Genomic DNA, 22,270 nt, shown 5'->3' with positions numbered 1-22,270 from the left:
TCTTCACTGTAGTCTTGTTTTTGCTCTTAAAATAAATGTCAGCATGTGGAATGAGGAGAGGGAAAGGTGCAAGCAGGGTTTCGTTTTGGTGCCCTCTCCAGCCCACTGCTTGCTTCTGGACAAGGCATTTCCTTTCTTAATAGGGGAGATGCTCCAGGCCCTTCACCATTTTCGTGGCCCTCCGCTGGACTCTCTCCAAGAGATCCCTGTCTTTTTTGTACTGGGGAGCCCAGAACTGGACACAATATTCCAGATGAGGCATTAATAGGGCAGAGTAGAGGGGGAGGATCACCTCCTTCGACCTGCTGGACACGCTCTTTTTAATGCACCCCAGGATGCCATTGGCCTTCTTGGCTACAAGGGCACACTGCTGGCTCATGGCCAATCTGTCGTCCACCAGGACACCCAGGTCCCTCTCTGCAGAGCTCCTCTCCAGCAGGTCTTCCCCCAGCCTGTACCGGTGCATGTAATTATTCCTCCCTAGGTGCAAGACTCTACACTTGTTTTTGCTAAACTTCATCCGGTTTCTTACTGCCCAGCTCTCCAGCCTGTCCAGGTCTCGCTGAATGGCAGCACAGCCTTCAGGCATGTCAGCCAATCCTCCCAACTTTGTGTCATCAGCAAACTTGCTGAGGGTGGTCACTATCCCCTCATCAAGGTCGCTGATGATGTTTAACAAGACCAGACCCAGTACAGACCCCAGGGGGACACTGCTAGTTACACGCCTCCATCCAGACACCACACCGCCAACGACAACCCTCTGCACTCTGCCAGTCAGCCAATTCTCAACCCACTTCACTGTCCACTCATCTATCCCATACTTCCTCAGCTTTATAAGGATGTCATGGGGGACAGTATCAAAAGCCTTACTGAAATCAAGGTAGACTACATCTACCGCCCTCCCCCTGTCCACCCACCTAGTGACATCTTCATAAAAGGCGACCAGGTTGGTGGAGCACGACCTCCCCTTGGTGAACCCATGCTGAGTACTCCTGATAACCTCCATATCACCCAGTTGTCTGGAGATGGCATCCAGCACAAGCTGTTCCATCACCTTCCCTGGGACAGAGGTGAGGCTGACTTGCCTATAATTACCCGGGTCTTCCTTCTTGCCCTTTTTGAAGACTGGAGTGATATTGGCCATCCTCCAGTCTTCAGGCACCTCCCCAGTTCTCCAAGACCTCTGATAGATTACAGAGAGCAGCTCAGCAATGACCTCTGCCAGCTCTCTCAGCACCCGCAGATGCACCCCATCAGGTCCCATGGATTTATCGACCTTAATGTTTCCTAGGCACTCATGGACCACCTCCTCCCCGACTAAAGGGAAATCTCCCATTCCCCGGACTCTCTCATCAACCTCCAGGGTCTGGGATTCCTGAGGGAGAGCCCTTTCACTAAAGACAGAAGCAAATGATCCTGCGGGGTTAGGAAAGGGCACAGCAGAGCAGTCAGTGAGGAGCACAAGGCAGTGAAGCGCAGCACGAGCCATTGATTGCCTGCACTGATGATGTTCTGCAGCCACCTCCATTGAGATCTGCGTCCTGAGTGCGGATGGAAAGTGAAGGGAAAGGAGGAGCGGGGGATGGAGGGGCAGGAAGCGCTTGGTGCCGGCGGGAGCAGTTCTGGGCCATGGCGGCATGGTGGCGCCGGGAAGGTGATCGGAGCTGAAGGAAGGTGTGTAACATGTCCTTGCTCTGGCTGTCAGTGAGCGGGACGAGTCGGGGCTGCAGTTCTGTGCTGGTGTTTGTTGCTGGGACCGGCTGCCTGAGCAGAATGGGGGCAGCGAGAGGGAGGTTGGACAAGCGGCAGCATCAGGAGCACGGCCCGGTTCTGCTGTGCTGATGGTGCTGTACGGCTGTGGGTCCCCACTGAGGGTCGGTGAGGCAGCGTGGCCCTGTGTGTGTTCCAACATGATGTGTGGACGTGGAACGTAATCAGAGTGAGTGGATGCAAATGGAGTCGGAGGTGTTACAAGGAGAGGCTCTGGATTGGAACACGGAGAGCAGAGCTGGTGTGTCCCAGCAGGCAGGCGTAGTCAGGTGCCCTTTGGAGCCTGCTGTTGTTGGCACTGAGCTCAGGAGCCCCATCAGATCAACGTGGTGCTGCGTGCTGCGTATGGCAGCGCCAAGAGATTCCCTTGTGGGAGGAGGGGGAGGATGAAGGAGGCCGAGGGCCCTTTGCTCAGGGCCAGCTCGTCTGTGGCCTCTTGCTGCCAGAAAGAAGGGCTGCCCGCTGGGCACAGGCAGTGCCTTCTGGCTCCCGTGCCGTGCCCTGTCCTCCAGCCCCCTCCTCATACCATGTGGAACGCCAGTGCCAGCAGTGCCAGCAGTGCGGCCGCCATGTTAGAACCCTGGCCATGTCACAGCTGTCACCTTGGTCACCGCTGCCCCACACAACACACTCACCTCTGAGAGCTACGACCGTAAACAGTCATGTGGGAAGCTAAGAGAGCGAGGCTGGAAGACTCGCAGGATTTAGGTGGGAAGATGGAGCCGGGGACCGCAGGGTTGAAGAGGAGGAGGAGGGGGCCCGCCATGACCATCAGGCAGCAGACAGGCAAGAGAGCCCGTTCCCATCACACCTGGACCAGCCGTGTGACCCCCTCTGTGGAGCCCATGGAGGTGGATCCACCTCCAGATGAACCCATGGAGGTGGATCCGCCCGTGGCATAGCTGGCCTGGCACCACACCACCGTGCCAGGCCCTGCAGCAGTAACATCTCAGCTCCGCCATCGCTGGTCCAGGCGCTGGGCTCCTTACCATCCATGTGGCCCCCGCCCCCGGCATTAGTGCTCTGTGCAGAGACATGAGTTCCCCTTGGCTGGGCCACATCCATCTCCTGTCTTTGTGCTCACTGCTGTCTCTCCATTCCCTGTTTGTTGCCAGGAAATTCTGCAGCTGACACAGCATGCAATTGAGAAAGTCGTGGAAAACAGCTACTTGATGCCCAACTGGGTTCTGAAATCCCTGGGTATGTAGACAGCTTCACTACCCTCAACTTGCGCCTGGCACTCCCCAAAACCTGCCCAGCTCTGCTTCCTGTCACACTTATCTCATAGAGCTTTAGGATGGCTGAGGTCTGAAGGGACCTTAAGACCATCCCAGTCCAACTCCCTGCCACTGACAGGACTGCCACCCTTTTCATCAAGGTGCTCAGGGCCCCATCCAACCTGGTCTCCAACGCGTACAGGAATGGGGCATCCATGGCTCCTCTGGGCAGCACATTGCAGGGCCTCACCGCCCACTGGGGGTCAAGAATTTCCTCCTCACATCCCGTCTAAAGCCCCGATCTCTGAGAATTTAAAAACCCTTCAACTCTGCTCCCAGGGCTGACCAGCTCATTTCCCCAGGTGCTCAATCAGCGCATCAGGCCGGGACTCAGCAGTTCCCATACACAGCGGGAGGGATTCTGCACCCCAGAGCCCCGCCAAGAGCTTTGGGGAATGAGCATTCACTCCTTCAGCTTGTCTCTGGGCTGTCCCAGTGCACGTCTGTCCATCTTTGTTTCAGGTGCCACTGTTGATGTGGAGAGGACAACCAAGAGTTACGGTGGGAAAGGCCGGCTTTCTCCCCTCTTTTCCTCTGCAAAGTCCCCTGAGACCCTCTTGCAGGTATGGCAGGAGAAGTGCTGACTGTGGGCTTCCCCCCCTTGCTTTCGCCCCCCTCCCCCCGCAGACACCCCACAGAGCCCCATAAGGGCTCCCCCTCCATCCCCCAGTCCTTCCTTCCCAGGATCCGTCCCCCTACATCCTTTGCCCCTCCCCATCCTTTCCCCCTCCCCAACCTTCCTTCCATCCTTCCCCCCCCCATCCTTCCCCTCCCTTTCTTCCACCATCCTTCCCCCCCATCCTCCCCATTCCTCCCTCCATCCTCCCCGATCCTTCCCCCAGTCTTTCCTACCCCCAACCCTTCGCCCCCATTCTCCCTCCCCCCATCCTCACCCCATTCTGGCTGCACATCCATTTCCTTTGGCCCAGCTGCTCTGCTCAGCCCACACTCTTCCCCACATCACTGACACCAGCGTTGGGAGGGCGCTGGGCTGACAGATGCAGGGGAGGGCTGCCCCGCCGGCTCTGGGCAAGCAGAGAAAGGCGGTTGACTCCAGAGCTGTTGTCCAAACCTTTGCATATTCCCCTCCTGTCCCTTGAGTAGCGTTCCATTACGGGGAGCACGGCAGCCCACACAGAAGACAAATTCTGTGCTCCTTGCCCAGCATCCAGCTCTCGCGACTCTTTGCCTCACTGCTGATGGACGCATCTCTCTCATTTCAGCCTGATATTTCTGTTGGAAACTGCTGGGCATTCCAAGGTTCGCAGGGCCACGCCGTCATCCAGCTGCCGGAGAACATCTGGCCCACAGCTTTCACCCTGTGGCATGTCTCCAAGGCGGTGTCTCCCTCTGGGGATGTAAACAGTGCCCCCGAGACTTTGCCATCTTGGTAAGTCTCTGCCTGCTGCTGCTTCTGGAGGCCCCCGAGGAAAAAGCTTTGCCATAGAGCCCCATAAGAGCCCATTGAAATCCTATAGAGCCCCAGAGATAACCAACAGAACACAATAACCGCAACATAAGACCCCATAGACCCCGACAGACACCCCATAGAGCCCCATAATGCTCCATAAGACCCCATAGAGCTGCACAAGAAGCTCATAGAGAACCAAAGAGCCTCATGGTGCCCCACAGACACCCAACAGGGCCCCATAAGGGCCCTACAGACACCCAACAGAGCCCCATAACTACCACATAGAGCCCTGTAAGACCCCATAGAGCCACACAAGAGCTCATAGAGCACCATAGAGCCACACGGTAGACACCCAACAGAGCCCCATACGACCCCATACAGTTGGGAGCTCCCAAATTTCAGTGGTGGGCTGCCGCAGAGCACAGCATCCTGCCTGAGGGCACCGAATCCCTCGGCTGGTTCCATGTCTCCAAAGGCCTCTGCTGCTCTTTGTGGCCGAGCAGCTGGGAGCAATTGCTCCATGTGCCCTGACTCAGGTTCACCCTCCGTTGTGCTCCAATCCTACCAGAGCACAGGGAGGGTTGGAAGGGCTCCCACCTTTGGCCTCAGTGTGTTCGTTATGGCACGGCCTGCCTAAGTGTGACCGCCATCATCTCTTGTCTTTGAGGGAGTGGCTGAGGACGAAAGGGAAACTCTCCTGGGACTGTATGTTTATGACGTGGGTGGAGATATTGCACAGACCTTCCACGTTCAGGTATGGCAAGTGCAAGGGGGGAGGCTGGGCTGCCTGCAAGTCATGGGAAGAAAGAGCTTTCCTGCCCACCCTCTGCTCTCCAACATGGCCGACTCCCGTGGGGTCCCTTTTGCAAGCCTTTGGAAGCACTTGTTGTGCCGGGGCTCTTCCCATGCCCATAACAAAGCCTCTCCTCTGCTACTGCTTCACTTGTATACTGAGACCTTGAAATAACTACAAACTACTTCACTTATATACTGAGACCTTGAAATAACAACAAACTACTTCACTTATATACTGAGACCTTGAAATAACAACAAACTACTTCACTTATATACTGAGACCTTGAAAGAAAAGATTCTGCTCTTGTTCTAAAGGCACAAACAACATTTGATTCCCACACTTATAAGATGGGTGATAACAAGAGAGGGGTCTGCATGCTAAACAACTATTGAATATGGATCAGAATTCCAGGAAATCATTGACTGTGTATTAGGTTTACCCATATCTATGGGGTGAACAGTGGGAGCTATGGGGTACTATGAGATCTATGGGATGCTTTGGGATCTATGGGGAGAACAGTGGGAGCTATGGGGCACTATGGGGCACTGGTCCCCCTCCGGCCCATAACGAAGCCTTTCCTCTTTGCATTGGCAGGAGAAGCCCCTTCAGTCCTACAAAAGGATTAAAATGGATGTACGCAGCAACTGGGGGAACGCGGAATACACCTGTGTGTACCGATTGGAAATCCATGGCAACCCCTAAAAACACCTAAAAACCCCTAAAAATCCCTAATAAACCCTAAAAACCCCTAAAAAAACCTAAAAACCATAAAAAACCCTAATAAACCCTAAAAACCCCTAAACTCTGATGTCTACCAGAGGGTTTTAATTAGGGATTGATCATTCAATGAAGAGATGTCGATAACTTTCTGCCCGCCTCGAGGCTGGTTGGGGGGAGGGAGGAGCTGCGGGGATGAGTTGGGTGGGTGTTTGGGGGGAGACCGGGGTGGGGACCGGGGCTAAGCCACAGGACAAGCAGGCCAACTTGGCCAAGTTCCCCAGGGCACAGCACATGCTGGATGAGGCAGAGGAACGTGCTGACACGGCTGAGTCCCAGGTAACAAGCTGCAGGCACGGAGCCGTGACATCAGCATCAAGGTGGGTTCCTACCCCACATCCCTGCCCTCCATCTTCTCACCTCCCTCCATCTCCTTTCCCAATAGAAAGGACTCAGTGAGGAACGAAAGCTGCAGATGCTCTGCCTTCCAGCCCCAACCTCTGATCTCACAACCCCTTTGGATCTCTCAACTCTCCTGCTTTCAGCCAATAAGAATTGTTGAGCGGCAGCAGCTGCATTTGTGGGACAGGGCTTAGTGTGGGTGGTGCTGTGGGGTTGGTGTGGGAGCCACGGGAGATGGAGGGTGGCCAAGAGTGTGAGTTGGCAACTCAGGCCATCCCACAGTGCCGTGAACTGTGGTACTAAAGGGCTGGACTGGAAGCACTGAGGTTTTGAGGGCCTGATGCACAGAGGGAGGCCAAAAAAGAGACCACGAGTCCATGAGCATTTATGGCACAAAGGAAGGCTTTGAGCTGTAATGGAGAACACACCTGGAGGCACAGATGCCTGCAAGCTGTCCTAGAGGCATAGGGGGAGGCCTAAAGGCTTAGAGGTTGCCCAGGAGGCTTAGAGGCCTTAAGGTAAAACAGCCTGGAGGGAGGCCCAGAGCCTGGCCAAGAGGCCTTGCAGCTTAGTAGTCTTGAGGCCAAAGGGAGGCGTGGACTTCTTCCTTCTTCCACCCGGGCGGTAACGCCGGACAATCCACCCGCCCTTGTTTCTCCATCCCCGGTACCGGAACGGAAAAGAGCCGAAAAAAGCCGAATAAAGCCGAAGTTCGGCTGGTGTTCGGAGCCGGTTCGGCTGCCGGAGGAGCCTTCTGAAGGGTATTCCGGCTTACTTCCGGGTTGGTCTGGCGACTTCCGGTCCGGTTCGGCTCTCTTCGGAAGTATTCGGAAGCGCTCGGGTCGTTCTGAGGCGACTTCCGGTTTACTTTCGGTTTGCTCCGAGATCCACTTCGTCTCCGTTCGGAAGCGCTCGGGTCTTTTCGGAGCGAGTTCCGGTTTACTTCCGGGTTCCTTCGATTTCACCTTCGGAATTATTCGGAACCGCTCGGGTCGGGTTCGGAACCGCTCCCAGCGACTTCCGGTTGACTTCCGGGTTGCTACAGGCGGCTTCCGGTCGGGTTCGGAGCTGTTCGGAACCTTTCGGAAACGCTCGGGTCCATTTCGGGATCGCTACGAGCGATTTCCGGGTTTTTCGGGCTTCGGTTCCGTTCGGAAGCGCTCGGGTCAACTTCGGAAACATTCAGAAACTTTCGGGTCCAGTTCGGAGCCGTTCGGAGCCGTTCGGGGTCGCTACGAGCGACTTCCGGGTTTCTTCAGGCTTCGGAACCATTCGGATCCTTTCGGAAGCTCTCGGGTTCACTTCGGAGGAGCTCGGAAACGCTCGGAGCCCTTCGGGTCCACTTCGGAGCCATTCGGGATCGCTACGAGCAATTTCCGTGTCTCTTCTGGCTTCGGACCCTTTCAGAACCATTCGGAACCGTTCGGAAGCGCTCCGGTCGACTTCGGAGACGCTCGGAAACACTCGGGTCCAGTTCGGAGCCATTCGGGGTCGTTACGATCGACTTTAGTGTTTCTTCAGTCTTCGGAACCGTTCGGAACCTTTCGGAAGCGCTCGGATCGACTTCAGAACCACTCGGGTGCACTCGGATGCGCTCGGAGCCGCTCGGGTCCAGTTCGGAGCCGCTCCGCTCGACTTCCGGGTTTCTTCGGGCTTCGGAAACCTTCGGAGCCGTTCGGAAGCGTTCGGAACCCGGAAGTCCCTTTATGCCTCTCTAAACCCGGAAGTCTCTTCTACCCCGTCCAACTCTATGGCCCTGGAGGACCGTCTCAATACAATCAATGCGTTGCCATCTGTTTAATGAGTTACAAGCGTTAATTAATGAGCTTTAATTAATCCCGGAGCAACATCCGGGTCTTTTCTAGATCCGTACTGAAGAGGCGAGCCAAGATGGCGGCCGGGAGAGACCGGAAGTAGCGATTGAGGCGCTGGGTTTGGAGTTCCTATAGGTGCCAAATAGTGAGCCATTAAAATAAATGGAGGCTCTGAGCTGCCAAACAGTCTTCCATAGGAATGAATGGAGGCCCATAGGTGCCAAATAGGGATCCATTCGAATGAATGGAGGGCCAGGGATGCCAAATAGTTACCCCATAGAGCCCCATAGAGACCCCATAAACCCCATAGAGACCCCATAGCACACCATAGAGAACTATAGCCCCCCATAGACCCCCATAGAGGCCCATAGACCCCTATAGACCCCCCATAGAGCCCCACAGACCCCAAAAGACCCCCATAGAGCTCCATAGAACACCATAGAACGCCATAGAGCCCCATAGACACCCCATAAACCCCCACAGACCCCCATAGGACCCCATAGAGCCCCACAGAGCCCCATATAGACCCCATAGAGCCCCATAGAGACCCATAGACCCCCATAGACACCATAGCTGCCAAATAGTGACCCATAGACCCCTATAGACCCCCCATAGAGCCCCATAGACCCCCATAGACCCCTATAGACCCCATAAGGCTCCATAGAGCCCCATAGAACCCAATAGGACCCCATAGAACCCCATAGAGCCCCCATAGGACCCCATAGAACCCCATAGGACCCAATTGGATCCAATAGGACCCCATATAGACCCCATAGCCCCCCGTAGAGCCCCACAGAGCCCCATAGACCCCTATAGACCCCATAGCCCCCCATAGAACCCCATATAGACCCCATAGACCCACCATATTCCCGGTGCTATAACCCAGCACCAATAGGATCCCTTCGGGGCACCCGCTCTTCAAGTAATGCTGGCTCCCCATAGGGAAGAATAGGACGTCCCCCACTTCCACCTCGAAGCTCAGGCTCTCCCCATTCTCCAACACCAGGCCGGCCTGCGTTTGCATATTCATGATCTCATTAAGCCTCATTTGCATCCCACCCCCCTATATCCCCTATATACAATATAGGGCCTTACCTTGCCACAGCCTTGGAGGACGTAAGCCAGCTCGTTAGCGTTAAGATGATAATGGGGTTGGCCAAGTTCGTTAGGGAAGATCCTTAGGGTGGCTATGGTGAGAGGATCGGGGTGCTGCAATGGGTTATATATAGGATCACATAGGGTTATATAGGTTTATATGGGGGTCTATGGGGGGTCTATGGGGTCCTATGGGGGTCTATGGGGGTCTATGGGGCTCTATGGGAATCTATGGGGTGGCTATGGGGTCCTATGGGGCTCTATAGGAGTCAATGGATCACTATTTGGCAGCTATGGAGCTCTATGGGGTTCTATGGGGCTCTATGGGGCTCTATGGGGGTCCTATGGGGGGTCTATGGGGGTCGTAGGGGTCCTATGGGGTCCAATGGATCACTATTTGGCAGCTATGGGGGCTAATGGATCACTATTTGACAGCTATGGGGCTCTATGGGGTTCTATGGGGGGTTATGGGGTCTATGGGGCTCTATGGGGTCCTATGGGGCTCTATGGGGTCTAATGGGTCTGTATTTGGCAGGTATGGGGCCCTATGGGATCCTATGACGGTTCTATGGGGTTCTATGGGGGGTTATGGGGTCCTATGGGACTCTATGGGGTCCTATGGGGCTCTATGGGGTCTAATGGGTGTGTATTTGGCAGCTATGGGGCTCTATGGGGTCCAGTGGAGGGTTATGGGGTCCTATGGGTCTCTATAGGGTCCTATGGGGTGGCTATGGGGGTCTATGGGGTCCTATGGGGCTCCATGGGTCACTATTTGGCAGCTATGGGGCTCTATGGGGGTCCTATGGGGGGTCTATGGGGTCTAATGGATCCCTATGGGGCTCTATGGGGGTCTATAGGGTCCTATGCGGTGGCTATGGGACTCTATGGGGTCCTATGGGGGGTTATGGGGCTCTATGGGGTTCTATGGGGTTCTATGGGGCTCTATGGGGGTCTATGGGGCTCTATGGAGGTCTAAGGATGACTATTTGGCAGCTATGGGGCTCTATGTAATCGAATGGATCACTATTTGGCAACTACGCTTTCCAATGTAACTTAATGGCTCACTATTTGGCAACTCTGGTTTCCTATGTAATCTAATGGATCACTATTTGGCAAGTATGGTTTCCTATGTCTTTTAATGGCTCACTATTTGGCAACGATGGGCTCCTATGTATGCCAATGGCTCCTTATTTGGCAACACCGGTTTCCTATGTAATGTAATGGCACACTATTTGGCAACCGACCCCTCCAAGGTCCTGGCAGCTTAAAGGCGTTACCTGAAGGAGCGACTGGATGTAAATGAGATTCATTGGTTCCATCCAGGTCCTGGCAGGTCGATACGGAGCCCAATGGAAAACTCCGCCATTAAATGGTGCCGGAGGGGAACCTAAGGGGGATAGAAAGGTCCTGAAAGGTTAAAGGAAGGGTCCTGGAAGGGGAATATGGGATTATACGGGGGTATTTAGGTCCTGGAAGGGGAAGAATGGGGTCTAATGGGGTCTTATGGCGTCTATGGGGTCTTATGGGGTCTATTAAGGTCCTGGAAGGGTAATAATGGGGTTCTATGGGGTCTTTAATGTCCTGGAAGGGTAATAGTGGGGTTTAATGGGGTCTTATGGGGTCTATGGGGTCTTACGGGGTCTATTAAGGTCCTGGAAGGGTAATAATGGGGTCTTATGGGGTTATTAAGGTACTGGAAGGGGAATAATGGGGTCTATGGGGTCTTATGGGGTCTATTAAGGTCCTAAAAGGGAGATAAAGGGGGTCAATGGGGTCTAATGGGGTCTATGGGGTCTTATGGGGTCTATAGGATCTTATAGGGTCCTATGGGGTCCTATGGGGTCTTATGGGGTCTATTAAGGTCCTGGAAGGGTAATAATCGGGTCAATGGGGTCTTATGGGGTCTATTAAGGTCCTGGAAGGGTAAAATGGGGGTTAATGGGGGTTATTAAGGTCCTGGAAGGGTAATTATGGGGTCTTATGGGGTCTTTAAGGTCCTGGAAGGGTAATAATGGGGGTTAATGGGGGTCATTAACCTTAATGGATCACAATTTGGCACCTATCTATCCCGATGGATCACTATTTGTCAGCTATATATTCCAATGGCTCCTATAGCTTCCAATTGCTCGCTATTTGGCAACCCCGACGGTTCCCTATTGAGCCCCTATGTCTTCGAATAGATCACTATTTGGCAACCCATCTATTCCAATAGTTAATGGGGTCTTATGGGGTCTAATGGGATCTAATGGGATCTAATGGGGTCTTATGGGGTCTTTAAGGTCCTGGAAGGGGAGTAATGGGGTCTAATGGGGTCTTATGGGGTCTATGGGGTCTTATGGGGTTGAGAAGGTCCTGGAAGGGGAATAATTGGGTCTAATGGGATCTAATGGGGTCTATGGGGTCTTATGGGGTCTATTAAGGTCCTGGAAGGGGAATAATGGGGTCTATGGGGTCTATGGGTCTTATGGGGTCTATAAGGTCCTAGAAGGGGAATAATGGGGGTCAATGGGGTCTTATGGGGTCTATGGGGTCTTATGGGGTTGAGAAGGTCCTAGAAGGGGAATAATGGGGTCTATGTGGTCTTATGGGGTCTATGGGGTCTTATGGGGTTGAGAAGGTCCTGGAAGGGGAATAATGGGGTCTAATGGGATCTAATGGGGACTAATGGGGTCTTATGGAGTCTATTAACGTCCTGGAAGGGGAATAATGGGGTCTAATGGGGTCTAATGGGGTCTTATGAGGTCTATTAAGGTCCTGGAAGGGTAATAATGGGGTCTAATGGGGTCTAATGGGATCTAATGGGGTCTTATGGGGTCTTTAAGGTCCTGGAAGGGGAGTAATGGGGTCTATGGGGTCTTATGGGGTCTTATGGGGTTGAGAAGGTTCTGGAAGGGGAACAATGGGATCTATGGGGTCTTATGGGGTCTTTAAGGTCCTGGAAGGGGAATAATGGGTCTAATGGGATCTAATGGGGTCTAAGGGGTCTTATGTGGTCTATGGGGTCTTATGGGGTTGAGAAGGTCCTAAAAGGGGAATAATGGGGTCTATGTGGTCTTATGGGGTCTATGGGGTCTTATGGGGTTGAGAAGGTCCTGGAAGGGGAATAATGGGGTCTAATGGGGTCTAATGGGATCTAATGGGGTCTTATGGGGTCTTTAAGGTCCTGGAAGGGGAGTAATGGGGTCTATGGGGTCTTATGGGGTCTTATGGGGTTGAGAAGGTTCTGGAAGAGGAGTAATGGGATCTATGGGGTCTTATGGGGTCTTTAAGGTCCTGGAAGGGGAATAATGGGGTCTTATGGGGTTATTAAGATCCTGGAAGGGTAATAATGGGGTCTATGGCTCTTATGGGTTCTTTAAGGTCCTGGAAGGGGAATAATGGGGTTTAATGGGGTCTATGGGGTCTTATTGGGTCTTTAAGGTCCTGGAAGGGTAATAATGGGGTCTATGGGGTCTTATGGGTTCTATGGGGTCTTATGGGGTCTTATGGGTTCTATGGGGTCTTATGGGGTCTATGGGGTCTTATGGGGTCTATGGGGTCTTATGGGGTCTAATGGGTTCTATGGGATCTTATGGGGTCTATGGGGTTTATGGGGTCTCTTGGGTCTTATGGGGTCTATGGTGTCTTATGGGGTCTTATGGGGTCTTATGGGGTCTTATGGGGTCTATGGGGTCTTATGGGGTCTTATGGGGTCTATGGGGTGTTATGGGGTCTAATGGGGTCTATGGGGTCTTATGGGGTCTAATGGGTTCTATGGGGTCTTATGGGGTCTATGGGGTCTATGGGGTCGATGGGGTCTTATGGGGTCTTATGGGGTCTGTTGGGTCTTATGGGGTCTTATGGGGTCTATGGGGTCTTATGGGGTCTAATGGGGTCTATGGGGTCTATGTGGTCTTATGGGGTCTATGGGGTCTTATGGGGTCTTATAGGGTCTATTGGGTCTTATGGGGTCTTATGGGGTCTTATGGGGTCTAATGGGGTCTATTGGGTCTTATGGGGTCTTATGGGGTCCTATGGGGTCTATGAGGTCCTTACCTTTGAGGTCATATAAATACCGCCATATTTGCTCGTTATCCGCCTGGGTGTAATTAACATCCCGCACTAATTGACTTAAATTTATGGGGTGGTTCAAGCTTTGTAGGATCGGGACCTTCTGGAAGCTTCCAATCCAATCCTGAACGCTACGAAGCTGCCAGGACCCAAAGAAACCCTGTTATTAACCTTCCAGGACCCAAATCCCCCATAGAACCCAATGGGATGACCCTATTACTTCCCTTTTACCCTTCCAGGACCCAAATGCCCCATAGAACCCAATGGGAAGACCCTATTACCAACTTTTACCCTTCCAGGACCCAAAACCCCATAGAACCCAATGGGACGACCCTATTACCTCCCTTTTCCCCTTCCAGGACCCAAATCCCCATAGAACCCAATGGGAAGACCCTATTACCTCCCTTTTCCCCTTCCAGGATCCAAATCCCATATAAAACCCTATATCTCCACAACAGAACCCCATAGAAACACCCAACCACCTCCATTTTAACCTTCCAGGACCCAAGTTCCTTCTTATTCCCCTTCCAGAACCCAAATCCCCCATAGAACCCAATGGGACAACCCCAAATCCCCATTATTAACCTTCCAGGACCCAAATCCCATATAAAACCCTATATCTCCTCAATGGAACCTCATAGAAACACCCAACCATCCCATATAAAACCCTATATCTCCTCAAAGGAACGTGATAGAGAGACGCAACCACCACCATTTTAACCGGCCGGGTCCCCTCTTTCACCTCAATCCCTTCGATCCCTTCTAGGACCTTCCAAAAAACCCCAAAACCCCCCATTTTCCACCACCCCCCCCCATACCTGTAGAGCCTCAATTAAGATTTCATTCGGGGTCCCATTAACGGCCTCATCCACCTCCAATGTCTTCAGCTCCTCGTGGGTCCCATAAAAGAGAACGAGGACAAGTTCTTTTGGGGTCCGGCTTTTATTTCCTTCCCCCCCGTCCTCCGTGTTTTGGATCCAATGAAGAACGTTCCGGGGGAAGAAAAGGACCTGGCCGACTTCGGCTCGGTAGGTGGTAACGTTGGTTGGGGTGACGATGCCGATCCAGGCCGTGCCCTATAGATTATAGGGGAAATCCTATTAGATTTAGAGTAGACCCGCGAGGTAAAGGGGTTATAAGGTGGGGAAAGAAGGGATGGATAAGGAGAAAGAGGAATCGAAAGTGTAGGATCAAAAGCGGAAGAGAGAAAGAGGAAGTGGGAGGAAAAGCGAGATCCATGTTGTGCCCTATAGAATATAGGGTAAATCCTATAGGATTTTAGGGTAGACCCATGAGGTAAAGGGTTATAAGGTGGGGGAGGAAGGACTGGATGAAGCCAAGGAGGAAGAAGTATAGGATTAAAGGTGGAAGAGAGAAAGAGGAAATGGAAGTAAAACCAAAGGCCACCCCCAATTAACATGGGCCGCCCCTATATATAACATGGCCAAATTCTATAGGATTTTAGGGTATACCCGCGAGGTAAGGGGATTATAATATGGGGGAAGAAGGGTTGGATGAGGCCAAGGATGAAGAGGAAGTATAGGATTAAAGGTGGAAAAGAGAAAGAGGAAGTGAAAGTAAAACCAAAGGCTACCCCCAATTAACATGGGCCGCTCCTATATAACATGGCCAAATCCTATAGGGTTTTAGGGTAGACCCGCGAGGTAAATGGATTACAAGGTAGGGGAATAAGGGTTAAATGAAGCCATAGAGGAAAAGGAAGTATATTCTTAAAGGTGGAAGAGAGAAAGAGGAAGTGGAAGCAAAACCAAAGGCTGCGGCCTACCTGCACCACGTAGCCATGGACGTTGGCATTAAAATGCCAGTGGGGGACCCGGAGCGCTCCAGGTTTGATCCTGATTAAAGCCAGGCTCATTTTGGCTTGATGCTCGTGGAGGCTTTGAGCGAAGACGTGAGCTTCTCGATCCGGATAACGCTTGGGATCCAGCCGGTACGTCGCCCATTGGATTTCACCTCCGGGGTAGCGTTGTGGCTGGAAAGCAAATGGGCTTATTCCTTTTCCTCTTCCCCCTCCCCTTCCCCTTCCCATAGGAAAGGAAGAAGGTACCCCATAGGACCCTATAGGACCCCATAAGCCCCATAGGACCCATAGGACCCCATAAACCCCATAGGAATCAATAGGAAGCAATAGGACCCCATAAGACTCCTTAGGACCCCATAGAATCCCATAAGACCCCAGAAGACACCATAGCATGCCATAAGACCCCATAGGACCCCATAGGAACCAATAGGACACCATAGCACACCGTAAGACCCCATAAGACCCCATAGGACCCTGTAGGACCCCATAAGCCCATAAGTCCATTTCCTTTCCCCTCCCGCTTCCTCTTCCCCTTCCATTTCCTCTCCCCTCTATACCCCCCCCACTTCCTCTTCCCCTCCCCTTCCTCCCTTCCCCCTCTTACTTCCTCTCCTCTCCCCTCCCACTTCTTCCCCACTTACTCCCCACTTCCCCCCCCCACTTCCTTTTCCCTCCCACTTTGTCTTTTCCTTCCTCTTCCTCTTCCTCTTCCTTCTTCCCTTCCCCCTCTTATTCCCCTCCCTCTTCCCATTCCCTTCCTCTTCCTCCCCACTTCCTCTTCCCCTTCCCCTCCCACTTCCTTTTCCTCCCTCCCTTCCTCTTCCTCCTTACCACTTCCACTTCCTCCTCCCTTCCTCCCCCACTTCCTCTCCCCCCTATATCCCCCCACTTCCTCTTCCCCCCTTATTTCCCCCCTATATCCCCCCTACTTCCTCTTCCCCCCTTATTTCCTCCCTGTATCCCCCCCACTTCCTTTTCCCGCCTTATTTCCCCCCTGTATCCCCCCTACTTCCTCTTCCCCCCTTATTTCCCCCCTATATCCCCTCCTACTTCCTCTTCCCCCCCTTATTTCCCCTCTATATCCCCCCCACTTCCTCTTCCCCCCCTATCTCCCCCCTATATCCCCCCTACTTCCTCTTCCCCCCTTATTTCCCCCCCACTTCCTCCCCCCACCCCATATCCCCCCCATCCACTTACCTCCGACATCCCCATCCTATACACGAACCAGAGCCGTCCTTCGTCCCCCTCCACCTCATTAACCACCTCGTTTACACGCAGCTCGTTAATCGCCTTCCTATAGATGACGCTCAAGCTTCCCAGCCCCACGGCGGTCGTAATGGAGCCGGCCAACAGGCAGAGGCCGAACAGCTTCCATAGGGATCTCCTGCCCCACTCGGGCGCCATCTTGGATATGGGGGGGAGGGGAGAAAGGGGGGGTTACATAGGCCGAACCGGGCCGAAGTGGGCCAAGTTAGGCCTAGTTAGGCCTAATTTGGCCTAGTTAGGCCTAGTTAGGCCCTGCTAGGCCAAGGTAGGCCAAGGTAGGCCATGCTAGGCCTAGTTAGGCCTAGTTAGGCCAATCCAGGCCAAGGTAGGCCATGATAGGCCCAAGATGGCCGTGCTAGGCCAATCCAATCCAATCCAGGCCTAGGTAGGCCAAGGTAGGCCCAAGATGGCTGTGCTAGGCCAATCCAATCCAAGCCAAGGTCGGCCATGATAGGCCTAGGTAGGCCTCGCTAGGCCTTGCTAGGCCTCGCTAGGCCTCACTAGGCCTTACTAGGCCTCACTAGTAAGACCCCATAGAAACCCATATGACCTCATAGAACCCATAAGTCCCTATAAGAACCCATAGGACCCCATAAGACCCCATAGGACCCCATAGAGACCCCATAGGACCCAATAGACCCCATAAGACCCCATAGGACCCCATAGAACCCCATAGGACCCTGTAGACCCCATAAGACCCCATAGAGACCCCATAAGACCCCATAGGACCCCATAGGACCCCATAAGACCCCATAGTATCCAATGAGACCCCATAGGATCCCATAAGACCCCATAGTATCTAATGAGACCCCATAGAACCCCATAGGAATCAATAGGACCCCATAGAGACCCCATAGAGACCCCATAAGACCCCATAGGAATCAATAGGACCCCTTTAGAAACCATAAGACCCCATAGAACCCAATAGGACCCCATAGAACCCCATAAGATCCCATAGGACCCCATCGACCTCATAGAGACCCCATAGAGACCCCATAAGACCCTATAGAACCCCATAGGACCCCATAAGACCCTATAGAACCCCATAGGACCCCATAAAACCCTATTAGACCCCATAAACCCCATATGACCCCATAGAACCCCATAGAGGTTCTATGGGGTCTCTATGGGGAGACCCCATAGACCCCATAGGACCCCATAAGTCCCCATAGAGACCCCATAAGACCCCATAGGAACTCTATAGAGTTGTCACTAGGCCTCACTAGGCCTCGCTAGGCTTCACTAGGCCTCACTAGGCCTCACCCCAATCCTTACCTCTTTATGGTGTCCATCTTTTCTCTTCCGGGACCCGACGGGTTCCTCGGGTCCCATCTCGAAGGCCTCATTGTCCATCTTAGCTCTAATGAGGTTAATTAGGGCTTAATTGGGTTAATTAAGGGTTTAATTGGGTTAATTAAGGGCTGAATGGGGGTGTTAGAGGCCTAGTTAAGCTATGGGGCTCGGAGGAGGCTCCTATCCCCCCTTCCCATTCAACTCTATGGCCTTGGAGGACTTAATATCCCCTCAGCCTACAACTCTATGATTCTGGAGGAGCCTCCTATCCCCCCCGGCCCTCCAACTCTATGGCCTTGGAGGACCACGTAAGACCCCATAGGAAACAATAGGACCCCATAGGAATTAATAGGACCCCATAGGACCCTATAGGACACCATAAGACCCCATAAGACCCCATAGAGACCACATAGGACCCCATAGGAACCAATACGACTCCATAAGACCCCATTGAGAGCCCATAAGACCCCATAGGACCCCATTAGACCCTATAGGAAGCAATAAGACCCCTTAAGACCCCATGGGACCCCATGGGACCCCATAAGACCCCATAAACCCCATAAGACCCCATAGGACCCCATAGGAACCAATACGACCCCATAGGACCCCATAAGACCCCATAAGGCCCCATAAGACCCATAGACCCCATAAGACCCCATAAGACCCCATAGGACCCCATAAGACCCCATAAAACCCCATAGGAAGCAATATGACCCCATAGGAATCAATAGGAAGCAATAGGACCCCATAAGACCCCATAAGACCCCATAGACCCTATAAGACCCTGTAAGACCCCATAAGACCCCATAGGACCCCATTAGACCCCATAAGACCCCATAGACCCCATAGAACCTATAAGACCCTGTAAGACCCCATAAGACCCCATGGCACCCCATAGAACCCCATATGACCCCATAGAACCCATAGGACCCCATAAGACCCCATTGACCCCATAAGACCCCATACAGACCCCATAAGACCCCATAGGACCCTATAGGATCGTATAAGACCCCATAGGAATCAATACAACTCCATAAGACCCCATAGATTCTATAGAACCTCATAAGACCCCATAAGACCCTATAGACCCCATAAGACCCCATAGAGACCCCATAAGACCCCATAGGACCCCATAGGAACCAATATGACCCCATAGAGACCATAGACCCCATAGAGACCACATAGGAATCAATAGGACCCCATAGAAATCAATAGGAACCATTAGGACCCCATAAGATGCTATAGGACCCCATAGGACCCCATAAGACCCCATAGAGACCCCATAAGACCCCATAGGACCCCATAAGACCCCATAGACCCCATAAAACCCCATAAGACCCCATAACACCCCATAGACCCCATAGGACCCCATAAGACCCCACAGACCCCATAGACTCCATAGACCCCATAGACCCCATAAAACCCCATAGGAACCCATAGGACCCCATAAGACCCCATAAGACCCCATAGGACCCCATAGAGACCCTATAAGACCCCATAGGAACCAATTGGAATCTATAGGATCTCATAGGAACCAATGAGACCCCATAGGCACCATAAGACCCCATAGAACCCCATAGACCCCATAAGAACCCATAGAGACCCCATAGGACCCCATAGAGACCCCATAAGACCCCATAGGACTTCATAGAGACCCCATAGGACCCCATAAGACCCCATAGACCCCATGAAACACCATAGGATCCCCTAGGACCCCATAGAACCCCATAAGTCCCCATAGAGACCCCATAAGACCCCATAGGACCCCATAAGACCCCATAGACCCCATAAAACCCCATAAGACCCCATAACACCCCATAGACCCCATAGGACCCCATAAGACCCCACAGACCCCATAGACTCCATAGACCCCATAGACCCCATAAAACCCCATAGGAACCCATAGGACCCCATAAGACCCCATAAGACCCCATAGGACCCCATAGAGACCCTATAAGACCCCATAGGAACCAATTGGAATCTATAGGATCTCATAGGAACCAATGAGACCCCATAGGCACCATAAGACCACATAGAACCCCATAGACCCCATAAGAACCCATAGAGACCCCATAGGACCCCATAGAGACCCCATAAGACCCCATAGGACTTCATAGAGACCCCATAGGACCCCATAAGACCCCATAGACCCCATGAAACACCATAGGATCCCCTAGGACCCCATAAGACCGCATAAGACCCCATAGAACCCCATAAGTCCCCATAGAGACCCCATAAGACCCCATAGGACACCATAAGACCCCATAAGACCCCATAGAGACCCCTTAAGACCACATAGGAACCAATAGGAATCTATAGGATCTCATAGGAACCAATGAGACCCCATAGACACCATAAGATTCCATAGGACCCCATAGGACACCATAAAACCCCATAAGACCCCATAGAGACCCCATAAGACCCCATAGAGACCCAATAGACCCCATAAGACCCCATAGGACCCCATAGGACCCCATAGGACCCTATAAGACCCCATAGGACCCCATAGGAACCATAAGACCACGTAGGACCCCATAGGAATTAATAAGACCCCATAGAACCCCATAAGACCCTATAGGACCCCATATGAACCCATAAGACCCCATAGAGACCCCATAGAGACCCCATAAGACCCCATAGGACCCCATAAGACCCCATACACCCCATAAAACCCTATAAGACCCCATAGACCCCATAGTCTCACCCTATATCCTCCTATAGGATGAAGCCGTTAGTGCTGTGTAACTATTGCCTCAGCCGTATGCAAATGAGGGCTGGAGGAGAGCTCTGATTGGTTGAAAGACCAGGAAAAGCTTCGTTTGATTGGTTAATAAGGGGAATTTGGGGCTCCTTCCTTCCCCTTATGGGGTTCTATGGGGTCCTATGGGATCTTATGGGGTCCTATGGGGTCTTATAGGGTCCTATGGGGTCATATGGGGTTTATGGGGTCTAATGGGGTCCTATGGGGTCTTATGGGGTCCTATGGGGTCCTATGGGGTTTATATGGGGTCCTATGGGGTATTATGGGGTCCTATGGGGTTCTATGGGGTCCTATGGGGTTCTATGGGGTCTTATAGGGTCCTATTCATTCCTATGGGGTCTTATAGGGTCCTATGGGGTTGTATGGGGACTTATGAGGTTCTATGGGATCTTATGGGGTTCTATGGGGTCTTATGGTGTCTAATAGGGTTCTATTGATTCCTATGGGGTCCTATGGGGTCTTATGGGGTTCTATGGGGTTCTATGGTGTCTTATGGGGTCTTATGGGGTCCTATGGGATCTTATGGGGTTCTATGGGGTCTTATAGGGACTTATGGGTTCTATGGGGTCCTATGGGGTTTATGGGGTTTTTGGGGGTCCTATTGATTCCTATGGGGTCCTATGGGGTCTATGGAGTCCTATAGGGTCTTATGGCATCCTATTGGGTTTAATGGGATCCCATTGGGTTCTGTTGGGGTCTTATGGGGTCCTATTGGTTCCTATGGGGTTCTATTGGGTTCTATTGGGTTCTATGGGATCCTCTTGAATCCTATGGGGTCCTATGGGGTCTTATGGGGTCTTATTGGTTCCTATTGGGTCTTATAGGGTTCTATGGGGTTCTACGGATTCCTATGGGTTCTATGGGGTCTTATGGGGTCTCTTATGGGGTTCTATGGGGTCCTATTGGTTCCTATGGGGTCTTATGGGGTCCTATGGGGTCTTATGGGGTCTCTTATGGGGTTCTATGGGGTCCTATTGATTCCTATGGGGTCTTATGGGATCCTATGGGTTTCTATGGGGTCTTATGGGGTCTTATGAGGTCCTATTGGTTCTTATGGGGTCTTATGGTTTCTAATTATCCTATTGATTTCTATGGGGTTTATGGAGTCCTATGGGGTCTTATGGAGTTCTATTGGGTTCTATGGGGTCCTATTGGTTCCTATGGGGTCTCTGGTGTCTTATGGGGTCCTATTGATTCCTTTGGGGTCCTATGGGATCTTATGGGGTCTTATGGGGTCAATGGAGTCTTATAGGGTCTTTTTGATTCCTATGGAGTCCTATTGGTTTCTATGGGGTCTTATGAGGTCTTACGGGTTCTTATGGGGTCTTATGGCTTCTAATGGGGTCCTATTGATTCCTATGGGGTCTTATGGGGTCCTATTTGTTCCTATGGGGTCTTATAGGGTCTTATGGGGTCTGTGGGGTCCTATGGATCCTATGGGGTCCTATGGGGTATTATAGGGACTTATGGGGTCTTATGGGGTTCTACGGGATCTTATTGGGTTCTATGGGGTCCTATTGATTCCTATGGGGTCTTATGGGGTCCTATTGTTTCCTATGGGGTCCTATGGGGTCTTGTAGGGACTTATGGTTTCTATGGGGTTTATGGGGTCCTATTCATTCCTATAGGGTCTTTTAGGGTCCTATGGGGTTCTATGGGGACTTATGAGGTTCTATGGGGTCCTATGGGGTCTCTATGGGGTTCTATGGGGTCTTACGGGGTCTTATAGGGACTTATGGGTTCTATGGGGTATCATGGAGTCTTATAGGGTCTTATTGGTTCCTATGGGATTCTAT

At 52.2% G+C, this 22,270-nt stretch overlaps 2 protein-coding genes and 1 long non-coding RNA gene across 6 annotated transcripts; 2 read left to right on the top strand and 1 right to left on the bottom strand.

Annotated features, from left to right (window-relative positions):
* Positions 1–2,534: 2,534 nt before the first annotated feature.
* On the top strand, positions 2,535–4,543 carry LOC146751821 (uncharacterized). The gene is made up of 4 exons (XM_085533579.1): positions 2,535–2,621; positions 2,886–2,970; positions 3,327–3,610; positions 4,271–4,543. Exons 1-4 carry the CDS (start codon positions 2,535–2,537, stop codon positions 4,439–4,441), a joined length of 627 nt encoding a protein of 208 aa, XP_085389705.1. The 3' UTR covers positions 4,442–4,543.
* A 587-nt stretch (positions 4,544–5,130) lies between these two features.
* LOC146751820 (uncharacterized) lies at positions 5,131–6,056 on the top strand. The gene is made up of 2 exons (XR_014941135.1): positions 5,131–5,212; positions 5,849–6,056. It is a non-coding gene; the product is annotated as an uncharacterized LOC146751820 (long non-coding RNA).
* Positions 6,057–7,399: 1,343 nt separating this feature from the next.
* Positions 7,400–20,589, bottom strand: LOC146751819 (uncharacterized). Of its 4 annotated transcripts, none has more exons than XM_085533524.1 (10): positions 20,418–20,589; positions 17,696–17,799; positions 16,352–16,558; positions 15,119–15,325; positions 14,151–14,408; positions 13,318–13,471; positions 10,560–10,669; positions 9,283–9,396; positions 9,050–9,199; positions 7,400–8,316 (listed from the first exon to the last, which is right to left on the bottom strand). In XM_085533524.1, the coding sequence occupies exons 2-10, from the start codon at positions 17,771–17,773 to the stop codon at positions 8,206–8,208; spliced, it is 1,389 nt and encodes a 462-aa protein (XP_085389650.1). In that variant the 5' UTR covers positions 17,774–17,799; positions 20,418–20,589; the 3' UTR covers positions 7,400–8,205. The 4 variants fall into 4 exon arrangements, with proteins under 4 accessions (XP_085389650.1, XP_085389649.1, XP_085389651.1 ...); XM_085533523.1 differs by having other exon boundaries at positions 17,696–17,780; XM_085533525.1 differs by having other exon boundaries at positions 7,400–8,166; positions 17,696–17,780.
* Positions 20,590–22,270: the final 1,681 nt, after the last annotated feature.

Source organism: Coturnix japonica, unplaced genomic scaffold, assembly GCF_054131305.1.
Source record: "Coturnix japonica strain WE unplaced genomic scaffold, WE-NBRP24 Scf061, whole genome shotgun sequence".
Taxonomy (NCBI): domain Eukaryota; kingdom Metazoa; phylum Chordata; class Aves; order Galliformes; family Phasianidae; genus Coturnix; species Coturnix japonica.
This window is presented reverse-complemented; position numbering and strand designations above follow the sequence as displayed.

Bases quoted from the DNA above. Each gene is read 5' to 3' on its own strand.
- LOC146751821 (XM_085533579.1), top strand. From the start codon at position 2,535: ATGACCATCAGGCAGCAGACAGGCAAGAGAGCCCGTTCCCATCACACC. The intron at 2,622-2,885 runs GTGGATCCACCT...GTTTGTTGCCAG, and splicing joins CCTCTGTGGAGCCCATGGAG to GAAATTCTGCAGCTGACACA. The intron at 2,971-3,326 runs GTATGTAGACAG...CTCTGCTCCCAG, and splicing joins CTGGGTTCTGAAATCCCTGG to GGCTGACCAGCTCATTTCCC.
- LOC146751819 (XM_085533524.1), bottom strand. From the start codon at position 17,773: ATGGACAATGAGGCCTTCGAGATGGGACCCGAGGAACCCGTCGGGTCC. The intron at 16,559-17,695 runs GTAAGGATTGGG...CCCATATCCAAG, and splicing joins AAGATGGACACCATAAAGAG to ATGGCGCCCGAGTGGGGCAG. The intron at 14,409-15,118 runs GTAGGCCGCAGC...TATAATCTATAG, and splicing joins TCCATGGCTACGTGGTGCAG to GGCACGGCCTGGATCGGCAT.